The sequence below is a fragment of the Perognathus longimembris genome, chromosome 23, assembly GCF_023159225.1.
Source record: "Perognathus longimembris pacificus isolate PPM17 chromosome 23, ASM2315922v1, whole genome shotgun sequence".
Classification (NCBI taxonomy): domain Eukaryota; kingdom Metazoa; phylum Chordata; class Mammalia; order Rodentia; family Heteromyidae; genus Perognathus; species Perognathus longimembris.
The window spans coordinates 35,885,305-35,897,342 of record NC_063183.1 but is presented as its reverse complement, the minus strand read 5'-3'; the positions used below and the strand labels follow the sequence as shown (position 1 = coordinate 35,897,342).

General features: G+C 50.1%; 2 protein-coding genes across 2 annotated transcripts in view; one reads left to right on the top strand and one right to left on the bottom strand.

Moving 5' to 3' along the window:
• The window catches only part of Ryr3 (ryanodine receptor 3), a 369,516-nt gene extending 361,972 nt beyond the window's left edge, over positions 1-7,544 (bottom strand). The window contains 1 exon segment of the mRNA XM_048333185.1: positions 7,464-7,544. Coding sequence (XP_048189142.1) covers positions 7,464-7,514 — 51 coding nt within the window. The 5' untranslated portion in view covers positions 7,515-7,544.
• The window catches only part of LOC125340451 (transmembrane and coiled-coil domain-containing protein 5B-like), a 29,765-nt gene continuing 25,239 nt past the window's right edge, over positions 7,513-12,038 (top strand). Inside the window, exon 1 of the mRNA XM_048332066.1 lies at positions 7,513-7,826. Coding sequence (XP_048188023.1) covers positions 7,513-7,826 — 314 coding nt within the window. The remainder of the gene's footprint in view (positions 7,827-12,038) is intronic.

Here is a 12,038-nt window from a genome sequence, read left to right as displayed (position 1 = left end):
GGAGAGACCTTGTGAGCTGTTCACAGAGGCCATGCACCAGGCCTGGTCATGGTGCAGTGTAGTCCTGCACCTTTCAGAAGGAACCTCCCCTGTTGGCTGTGTTTGGGGGGGAAAGGCTCCCTCGGCACTTGCCTTGTGGTCCGTGAGGTTGTTCTCAGTTGGTTTCAAGGACTCTGATCCTACTAGGAGTAAGACAGATAGGATGCTGACGATAGGATTTGTCACTCGAATACTTCTCTATTTCAGGAAAGATGCACCTTAGTTCTCATGCTGATGAGGACCCACCCCATCTTTTAAAAAGCTGGAACATTTTCTCGTGATGCTGCCACTGCGTCTGAATTATCTCAAATAAACCATGCACTACCATCAGCCCTGGCTGCAAAAGGTGCTTGTCCTAACATCTCAGTGAGACTAGGCGCTTCCTCAAGGGGCCCTTTGCTCCCCCGCCCCAGCTCAGATTCCTGTGCCTGGAATGGACTGCTCATGGTCCAGGCTCCCCAAGAACCAGGGCTGCGCTGCGCCCGCTGAGGCTCACAACTCAGCTATGGTCCCCTGGGCTTTCATCATCTCCAACCTCATTCCTGTTCCTACGCGAACTTGCTATGCTCAGCTGTTAATAACGCTCATCCGTAATGGTACTTGTTGAGCAATTTTGCAGTTCAGTGTTTTTAATAGAGGGAATTTCTTGAGGCAACGTCTTATCCCAAAGACAGACCAGCGAGGAACATAATCCTGTGTCCAGGTCATGCTGCCACCTGTACCCGCCCACACTTTCCTCCCTGCACTTCCCGTGCAGCTCTGTAGCGCTGCTTGCACCCTGGCCGGTGTGCACTGCATGAAACCACCTCTAAACTGACTTCAGTAGGAACACTGTGGACGGCCAGGCAGATTCCACCTCGCCAGCAGCAGCAGCTGTCTCCAGAGCTCCCTCCTGTCTCCTTTGTATGCTGAAGCAAGCAGCGGCAAGCAGCTATCACCCCAGAGGGAAAAGCTCACACAGAGTGTAATTTCTGAATCTCATTGTCATCTGATTTCAGGATAAAGTGTTTGCTTTTCTTCTTCTTGGCCACTGAATGCAATAATAATAATAATAAGACAGCCCCAAGTAGACAAGCTTATGTAGGGGCTGGCAGTCCAGAAATCAATGAAGCATTTACTGTCTAGGAGGCAGAAAGGAAAGCAGGACTGGTGACTCAGTGCCTACTTGTAAAGCTAGGTCCCCCGCAAAGGACAACAGCCAATGGATGAATGTCAAGTCAGCACCTTGCTGTGAGCCAGGAAGGGGAAGAAGCAAGTGCATGTGAGGGGAAAGGTGCAGCTCTTCCATTCTGGAATACTGCATCACCATCTCAGAGCTGATCCGAACTTGTTTTCTAACAACCTGGAACTGGAAATGAAACAAGGGAGGAACAGTCTTGGCACCGTAGCAGGCCAGTAGCTGATCCAGGAGAAGGGGAGCACTTTTTATTGCCTCTCTAAAGTGAAGAGGTGTTATGATGGTGAAACTCAGTGAGACTCAAGGGAGACTGCAGTAGCTCAAGTGTCTTTGTCCCATAAGAGAGGATGGCTGAGCAGAGACCAGCCTGAGACCTGGGAAACCCAGCCCAGCCCTGGGGAAACTGGTGCCCTGTAGCCTCAGCACTGGCCAGGCTCCCACCACAGAAGCCTCTGTTTCACGTGGTGTATGCAAAAGGGATTTTTCAAAGGCTCCCATTCCCCAGGCAGATGAAAGCAAAGCAGCAAAATCACTGGGAGGAAAATCCACATTGGTTTTTTACAGGAATGCAGATCCTCACTGCTCCTAGGCAAAGAATGAGCTCATAGAAGAGAGTGCAGAGGATTGAGAAGAAGAGCTTTGAAAGGAAGAACTATGGTGCTCAACAATAAAGGTGGAAACAGTAGCTTTAGTCACCTCCTGAGGTGACAAAGAGTAACTGAATGCTCTGTTTGGTGCCTGGAATCCTGGCAGCCTTTGTGGCTGTTAGAAGACTACCATACCAGTGGACTTGCCCTCTTATATCTTCTCATCACATAGCTGGAGAAAAGTTGGGATTTCTTTTAGTCTAGTGAGATAATGCTGGAAATGGGGGTGCACTATGTCTGGGTTGGAGGCAGAGTTGACCTTCAGGGGGCTACTGTGGCGCTGTCCAGTTAGAGCCAATCAGAAGCAAGGTCTATTTCCTAGTGCTGGATGGACACAATGACAATGGCCTATGAAGCACAGTCTCCTCTAGTTTCAGGTATTTATTGCTGCCTTTCGTGACACTTTTGTTAAGCCAGTGTCTCTCTATGTATAGAGAGGAGGAGCAAAAACAAACAACCCTCAAGTTAATTCATTCATGGTCACAGTGAACCAGTGCTAGGATAAGAATTCCTTTACGTTCCATTTCTTTATTACAACATTCTAGTCCTATTAGATAAACCTTGCATTAAAGGTAGCTTTAAGGACAGAATTGATTTAGATGGGTTTATGTTGATGTGGAATTGGGAAGAATTATATATATGTATACACACACAAACATACACACATATGTATTGTATGGCATCTTAAGACATAGGACTCCTTCGTCTTACACAAGAAACTGAAGAATCATTCAGCAGGGTGCTCAGGCATTAAAAATGGGTGGGCTTGGGGATTTAGCTCAGTGGAAGAGCACGTGCCTGGCAAGTGCAAGGCCCTGAATTCCATCCTCAGCTCTGCAAACAAACTAGAAAAGAGTAAGTAGCTTCTAAATTTAAAACTCCTACAAAGTAGTAGTAATATAAAGGAAAATGTAAAGTATGAATTAAAAAGACTTTCCTAAGGAGGAAAAATAAACAATCACAAGACAAATATACAAAGTATATCTATATATCATAGGATATTTGTATCTATGTCATGTTATATATCATATCTACATAATATAATATCATAGTATATTTATATACCATGGTGTATTTATATCTGTGTGTATATACTTATACACACAGAGATAAAAATCTTTTAAAACACAGATCTTTTACATATGAATGTCAATGTATTTTTTTCACTCCAGATAAAATCCTCCCCATTTTTTTCTCTTTCAACAACTTTTCCCTCAGATCAGCCATAAGTAGCTGGAAAAACATTATTTTTCCTCTAAACCAATATTAGAAAATAAAATAAGAACTTTTAGAAAAATCTTATTTCATTTCAGTATCCTCATCCTTGCTTAATAATAATAGTAGTACAAGAAAAAGCAAAGAGACCTCTGTCACACACACTGAACTTGCAGGCTTGTTCCTCGATCTTTTGTATTTCCAAGCTTTAGCCAACATCACTCCCCTCCCCAAACCCCTTTGGAGAAGGTCTTAGCAATGTATGAGCACTCCTGCTAATACAGTTTTTTCAAGATGGATTTTATTCCTTTGGAAAGACCACCCAGCTTCCGCTCATGTCTATTTGGGAAATTTCCCTGGAAAGTTGGGGCTAGCAGGTATCTAGCCTTACTGACACGGGTCTCGAACTCAACCAAGTCTGAGAAGCCAAGAGAGAAGAGGCTGACTTCCAAGGTGGGAAGCCCTGAGGTAAGCCTTGGTATGCTCTCTGGTTTGCAGTTTAGCCATCCAAAGCAATCCAGCAGACGGCCCTGCTCAGCACGGCCGGCCGCAGCCTAGCACCCCCTCAATTGCTACTCACCAACACTGGAACCTCAAGCAGAGGAGGAAGTCACTACCTTCTCCCTCACCGCATTGAGGCTGCCCACAGAGCTATTGTGTAAATGGATGGCTGAGAGAAGCAAGCAACAATCCTCACAGCCAAAGTTTATTGTCAATCCTGGGGCCACAGTGCTGCAGCTCCCAGTTTGGGCTTTATCTGAGGCATCTATAAGAGGAACCCCAGAATGCAACCTAGAAGGAACCTCAGATGAGACAGTCCTTGATTTCCATCCCTCGTTCAACAAAAGCTGCAAATGTAGCTGAGAACGACTTTGTACTGGAGGGTTACATTAGGCAGTCTGTGACCAATTTCTAATTGTTTCTAATAGAAACAAATGTCGACCTCAGCCTGAGTTTAGTTTGGATTCCCTCTGGTGAAATGTGTTTTCTTAAAGACTAAGTGAAGGTTTGGAGTTTTGTCCTTTACATGATGAAGACTGTAGTCTATGGGAAAGAAACAGCTTCTCCTCAGCACTTTCTGTGCTGTCTCTGCCAACTGTCTCGGGATAGGATAACTGTCACTCTTCTTGCTGTAACTTCTTGCTTTCAGATGAGTGGCTGGCAGGTTTTCTGCTTCTGAGCAGCTTCAGAGCCACGTCAGTGACACTGGCTACGTCAGCAACAGCAGTTGGGAGGGAAAGGATGGTGCCCCTGCCAGCAGCAGAGGGAGCGAAAGTTCCAGCCTTGGAGACGATTCTGTCTGACTGGCAAACACACCTGCCAGTGATTTCAGACCAGAAGAGGTCATGTCATATTATACATCTTAAGATCTGGGGTGCAGAAGCACCGAGCATGATGTGCTGAACTTCTAAGCCCCTTGCTTAGGGTCCGCCTCCTGCTTTCTACTTAAGAAACACCAGGCCTCAAATGTATGTCAGGAAATAGCCAAGATGAATGCTAACACCGAGCAGGTGTCTGATACCACACTACACCACACACACATGTATGAGTTACTGTAGACTTCTGGTTCATTTCGTGCCATCAATATTTTTAGCTACTTCATTGTCGGTACTATCATATTAAAACATGACACCACACTTGCTAACTGTGATTACGATCTATGATCCAATAATGATCTGTGGTCTATTTTTTTAAAAATAGATTCCAGAGCCCCTACTCTGAGACAGTGATACTACAAATTCACGGTTTAATGATATGATTTTATTCCATTGTCAAACAGCTATCTTCTCATCCATGGCAATACTCAGGTTGATTAACACATGGCCAAAACGTTTCAGAACTCTTCAGGATAAATTCAAAGCGAAACACCTTCTCTACCACATCAATATTTATAAGTGATGAACTCCCACTGATGCCATGGCCTCATGACCCCCAACTCTCCTTAAAGCAGATGGTGATGGAAAGTTCCAATGGATTGTTCTGTTTAAACAAATGACAGAGGGGCAGTGTCAAATTCAGAAAGCTGCCGGTCCAGTAACAGAATATTCCTAATCTATGACCTCTGGAGTAACGCTTGCTGCTGGGTTCCAGCAGGAGTTTAATCTAAATACTATGTGATGACCACGAGCCGTCCCTTGCCACTGCCTCACCAAGATAGCACCCTTTGATTTCTTGTGCTTCTGTTTCATCCTGTTTTCTGTCCAGGAATCAACAGAGGGTAACACGGAGTTGTCCTGCAGGACAAAGGACTAAGAAACACACCTGAAAATGCTTCAGATAATGACAAGAGGGGAAAAACAAATTAGGAGGCATTTTACAGCCATTCACCCCATGATTACTTCATCTCTTCCTCTAGGCCGCACGGATAGATATCCAGTACTCTGCAACAGGGCTCCTGGCTCCATAAACCTGCACAGGGGCCTGAGTGGGCTTTCGGAGAGGTCCGGTTCCTCTCCAGAGCACCAAGTCCTGGATGCGCTGGTACAAGAAGTCTTGGCTACAGGTGTATCCAAACAGCTAAGCAACCCGATAAGCACAGGGTCACAGGAGAAACAAGGTAAGGATTTCAAGCAAACCTCTTGGTTGCTAAGTCTTTACTCTCTCGGTCTTCCCCAAGGTAACCTTCTCTGTCTGAGGGGAAGTTCTTCAATCATCAGTTCCCAGAAGACCACTAATGAAAAGCACAAGAAACCCTTGATTGCCCCGGGCAGGAGCACCGGAGCTGCATCTGCTCAATAACTGACAACACCTGTTGGAGGGAAAGCCAAAAGCGTCTACAGGACTTCGGGAGAAATGGGAGCTGTAAAACAAAAGGCCTGGACTGAGTTGCAAGTGGGAGGTTATCTTGTGTGCAGTGCAAGAGATGAGAGAGGGAGAAAAGGCAAGTCCCTTGGTCTCGACAGCATGGCGGGGCCTCCCGTGCGCCCCCAATAAGATCCAACTCCGAGCCATGACCAAACAGCCGCATTTGGAAGAAAAACTGAAGGAAGGGCAAAGGGATGGAATCTTCCGCTAGCCCTGAGCTACATTTCAGCACTCCACAACCAGATCCAAGAGAGGAGCGTGCGCTTAGAGAAGAATTTCATTCTCATTTCTGAGAGCTAGGCAAGTCCTATGAAATTACCCAGCTCAGAGCGTTTTACAGTTTGCAAAACATTAGAAGAGCCACTATTTCATTTCCTATCACCAGGGAAACGCGGGCTCTATCCTCTCCATTTTTACACAGGAGGAAACTGAGGCTGTCTAGGGCGGATTATGCGACTTGGTCAAGGTCACATGGCTGAAATTTGCTCCAGAAAGCATCCGGGCGCCCTTCAAACGCTCCCGGGATCGCCCCCCTCGGGGTGCTTTCCCTGAGCCCCCCCAATGGGGCAAGCAGACACCTTGGGGGCCCGGGGCGCGGAGCCACCGCCCGGGGCTCTACCGCCGGCCGGGCTCGCGGGAGCCGGGCGCCGGCACCCCACCCGGGCAGCCAGGCAAGTTGGGCTCCCGCAGCAGTTGCTAGCGGACTTGGGAAGGGAAGGACAGCGCCAGGTGGCTTCCCTCCCTCCCGGGCATTCGCGACACCGGGACCGGGCGCCTCGCCCGCGGCGCCCCAGGGCGCGGAGCCGCCTGAGACCGAGGGGCTGCGATGCGGAGCGCGGGGGCGCCGGGGACGGGGAGGCCGGGGTACGGGGGGCGCCGGGGTACGGGGCGCTGGGGGCGCCGGGCTACGATGCGGAGCGCGGGGGCGCCGGGGACGGGGAGGGCCGGGGTACGGGGGGCGCCGGGGTACGATGCGGAGCGCGGGGGCGCCGGGGACGGGGAGGGCCGGGGTACGGGGCGCGGGGGACGCCGGGGTAAGGGGGGGCGCCGGGTACGGGGAGCGGGGGGCGCCGGGGAAGGGGCGCCGGGGAGGGGGTACGGGGCGCGCGGGGCGCGCGGGGCGCCGGGGACGGGGGGTCCGGGGTATGGGAGGCGCCGGGGTACGGGGCGCGGGGGGTACGGGGCGCGGGGGGCGCCAGGTACGGGGGGCGCCGGGGAAGGGGGTCCGGGGTCCGGGGCGCGGGGAGGGGGGGCCCGGACGCAGGGGCGGGAAGGAGGCCGGGGAGCACCTCCGGGCTCCGGGGTCGGGGCGCCAGCTTGGAGTTTGGGCGGTCAGGGTTTCCGCGCAAGTTCGCTGGCCCGCACGGTGGGGCCGGGGGTCTGGACGGCGCCGGGCTGGGGCGGGCGGAAGGGAAGCGGGGCCGGAGCCCGCGCCGCCCCAGGCCGCCCGCGGGGCAGGGGGGTGGCCGCCGTGGCCCGCCGCGCGCGTGGGCTCCGCGCGCCTCCCGCGCCGCGCCCCCGCCCCGCCGCCCCCCCGCCCCGCCGCGGTCCGCAGCTTCGCCCGCGGCCCGGCCACTCACCGTCCGCAGGAACTGGATCTCATCCTCGGCGCCTTCGCCCCCCTCGGCCATGGCTCCGGGCCGGCGTCGGCGCCCGGCCTCGGGCTCCCCGGCAGCCGCCCGTGCGCCGCGCCGACGGCCGCCGCCGCGCTGTCCGCCCCCCGCCCCCGGCCGGGTCTCCGCCGCCCCCGCTCCGTCCCCGCCGGCCTCCCGCCGCTCCGGGCTCGGCCTCCGCCGCGCCCAGCGGGTCCCCGACCCTGCCGCGAGCCCGGGAGCCGGGAGCCGGGCGGGCCTCCACCGCACTGCAGAGCGCGGCGCCGCCGGCAGCCCGCCCACCCCGGCCCGCAGCTCGGCCCCCAGCCGGAGCCGCGGCCGCCCGGCCCCGCCCCGCCCCGCCCCGCCCCGCCCCGAGCGGAGGGAGGGGGGAGGGGGGGTCCCAACCCGCTCCCATTCACAGACAAAGGGCTGCTTCCACTTTGCGCGCGCGGGCGCGTGTGCGGGTGTGCGTGTGTGTGCGCGTGTGGGGGGGAGAGACCTCTCTCCATGCATGTACGTGCACGCACTCCCAGTGCAGACCCCAGCCGTGGAAGCCTGGGCTGGGCGCGCTGTAGTTGGTGGAGCAGCCAGGAGAGAACCCAGCTGGGGGTGGGGGGGGGTGCTCATTTAGAATAAAGTTTCTAACTTTGTGCACCTCGAGAGAACCTCTGCTCTTGGAAATCCCGCAAGTACGCTTGGCGAACCCCTCCCTCGGTGGTCCACGGCTGCAGCCCCACCTTTTTTCTGGGCTCCAGGGAGCATCCGGGGACTGACTGTCCTTATGTCATCCACTGGGAAGCCAGGTGGCATCACAACTCACATACTTTCTGCCGACCCACAACCTGGCTCTGCATTTCCCAGTGTCAGGACTGTGAGCTAACGGAGCGGGGAGGTGAATGTAGCAGACACGGGCCCTGGAAGGCCCTGGGAGGTTGTTGACATCTCCCAGTCTTGGGTGGTTTTCTGGAGGTCCCTAAGGCTAAGGGAAGAGGGTTCCCCCTCATAGTTGCTGACCGATAGGAGGAGTGCTGAAGAGAGACACAGACAGCAGAGCAGTCCAGAAGGGGCAGTTTGAGGCCTTACTTGGAACCTGGGTTGTCTTCCAAGCTGGCCAGAAGCAGGTCAAGCCATCTGCACTTTTGTAGCCCTTCCCCTATGGGAAGGCACCCGGCATGCTCTCCTCTGCGGCCCACCATTCATTCCTTCTGCTCTTGACTGAAGATTCTTCTTATCTCCACCATTGGGAACAAGACTACAATTTGCAAAGAAAACAAAATCAAAACTAGTCTTCCAGATGTCCAAGTCCCTGGGGAAATCTGTTACTATGATTAGAACTTTGGTGAATTGACCACAAAGCAATAAAATAACCTCGGAGCACTTCAGCTGTTTAAAGTCAGACAGGAGGGCCGCACGCTATGAGTGTCAGGGGGCACTGTGAAGCCAAAACCAACAGCTAAAAAGTCTGTCCAAACAACCTCAAGTCTACAGGTGAACACACACACACACCAGTACTGGGAGTGGAACCCAGGGCCTTGTGCATGGTAGGCAAGTACTCTACCACAGAGCTACATCCCCAGCTCCATACTTTTCAATTTTATCTCCTTTTCTGCACAAAAATACTTATTATGTACATAACTTTTAAAGGCCTAACAAGCTGAAACCTGAATATTGAAACACAATTCATGTGTTTATTTTCTCCTTGGCAGGTTCTTAAAATATTGGCCCAGAAGATTTTCACACACAAAAGATACTCTTAAATATCTTTTTCTAATAGAGCTTTAAAATGCTAGTGGAAAATGGCCACCACCACCTAATTAAGCATCATATTTACTATGCATTATATCATTATTCATGGTGGCCAATTGCCAAAGTGTTGTTAATGAAGCCAGAGCTGGGAATTTAATTCTAAAAAGATCAGTTAAACTTCACTTAATTTACTAGCCAAAGATCTCAGCCCTTCATTTTCCCATGAACTTCATAAATCTTTGTTTATTTAACCACAGCCTCAAATTTGGTAACGAGCTAGGATCTACATATTTGGGGACATAGAATCTATGAGGCCTTAGTTGAGCATGAAACCCATATTACTGGCAATATATTACATGCTACAGAACACTGAAACGATCTTCAGTATCCATTTGAGCCTCACCTCTCTGAGTCATCTGTGTGCTGAAAGTGCATTTCTCTAATAATTACACTTATAGCTTGGTCTGCACTGACTCCAATCAATGCATTGACAGGAAGAACAATAGAGTTGAGGAAGCTGACTCTGCTAGCCACCATCATATTTAAGAGAAAAACCTTGTGTGAGTGGGGGGGGGGCTTTTTTTTTTTCATTGAAGTATTTAAATTATGCACCTCTTTTACAGACAACGGGGCAAGAACATGGTGTAAGTCAAGCCCATAAACAGAAAGGACTTCTAGGCATATATTGCTTTTGGTTTGGTGCCAGTAGGAAGGATGCCTTACACATTTGACAGTTCTTTTTTCTAACATTTGCAAGTGATTATCATTAGTGATAATCATTATCATAGTCACAATCCATTAGTAAGTTACTATATACTTTTGTTCCAGATTTGGAAGCCACATCAAAATGCTTAACATAGGAAGTATCCTAAGTTGCAATTCCCTAAAAGTGAACACGTGTCTCCTCTTCCTCCTCTTCATCTTCTTTCTCTTCCTCCTCCTTTCCATTCCCCTTTCCCTCCTTTTTCATGCCTTATGTTCAGAGGATTACATTTCAACATGAACACTAACATGTCACCCTGGCCCAAAGTTCTAAGCCTAAACCACACAAAGAAGTCCTGGAGATGGGAGTGGCAGCCTATGTGTCCTGGCGGGACACACACGAGGGATCTGAACACACCTGAAGAGAATGAGGTGGTAGATGCTCTCCACCTGCCATCAGTTCTCAGTTGAACTGAATCATCACCATCTACCATCAATTAAGCGTGTTCATCTTTCAAGAGTCTTCAGCTGAAACAGCAGAGTAAAGCAAGGGCTCAAGCCACCAGCAGAGTCAAAGCTCGTTTCTGTTAACCTCAGGGTCAGCCGCTGCTTAATCATGACTGGATAAGCCAGCCCTGTGTCTAGCTTTGACATCAGTAAGAAGAGGATTTGAGTGCTGGGTAAGATTATACCATCCTAAGATTGTACAACCCTGAACAAGTGACTTAAGTTCTCAGAATGGTTCCATATTCTGGAAAATGGGGGTGATAATACCTACTTCTCAGGGTTATTTTAAGGGTTAGAAAATGCTTACCAATGTCTTATAAACGTACTCAGTACAGAAATGAATAGCTTACCAATGTCTTGTAAATGTACTCAGTACAGAAATGAATAGCTGTAGGAATGTTAAACTTTTTTATCTTCATGTTTTGATAAAACTAAAAATGTGTTGTCTGAATAATGACAAAGAGACTTGGAGCAATCTCTCTTATGTGTTGACTTACACTGTCTGCCCTACAGGTCTTTTTGTTTAAGTTCCATTCCCATTTGGGGAGATAGCCTCTCCCCATCTCCCTCCCTCTCCCCCTTTCTCTCCCTCTCCCCCTTTCCCTCCCTCTCCCCCTTTCCCTCCTTCTTCCCCCTTTCCCTCCCTCTCCCCTCCCCGCTTCTCTCACATGCAGAGAAAAGACACAATGCCTCTGATTCAAGAAACTATTTCCAGGCATATCTCATGTGCTTCAAGTTCATGGCAGACACACAATCCATTTTTTTCTGTTTGTTTCTAAGGAGTTCTGTTCTGAACGATAATGTGTCAACATCTTTAAGGAGAAGTGTATCCTGTTGCTATGGCATCCTAAAACTCACTGTTTCCTCTGGGAGGTGGAGCTGTTAGCACCCACCCCCCTCAGGTTTTCCCTTGGGCTTGATGAGACTGAAGCCCAGTGGTTTATGAAACTATACTTAATCAGGTAATTCAAACTCACACTAAATGCAATGTCTTTGGTATCTAATTTTAATTTTTCCTGCAGTTCTATGGCACAGATTTATTGAAGCTGTTGCCAGCAACAATTTTCCCTGACTCATTGCAGTTTCAGTAGTTCCTGGTGAAATTGGTAGGCGTATGGTGGGAAAGGAGACAAGTGTAGTTTCATGTCACTTGCTTCAGGTGCCAGAGCAACACTCACATTTTAGAAGGTGAAAGTGTCGGCGAATCACTTGTATCTGAGCCTAGTGTGAATCTGTAGCCAACCCGGGTTCAACTTGTCTCTAACTGCCTGTTCTAAGCACATCTCACTTCTGGATTGTCTGAGCTGGTGAAATTTCCCTTCACATAACTCAAGGAACTTAACATAGCAAATCTTACTTCTCTGTAAGACAAGAATGCAAAATGTTCTGCTGGAATTCAGAGTTCCAGTATCTTGGGAATTGATCTCTCCTCTGGGGTTTCTTTCTCTGTATGCCAATGCTGCTGCCAATGCTCCTGGCGGAATGTTCCCTGCACTGTAAATGTCTGGGAGGCTTGTGGGGCTGTGGGTGACTCCTGTTGCTTTTTCTTGCGATTCAAAGAAGAATCAGATTTTAACTTCTACCTACCACATATAAGAATTTTAG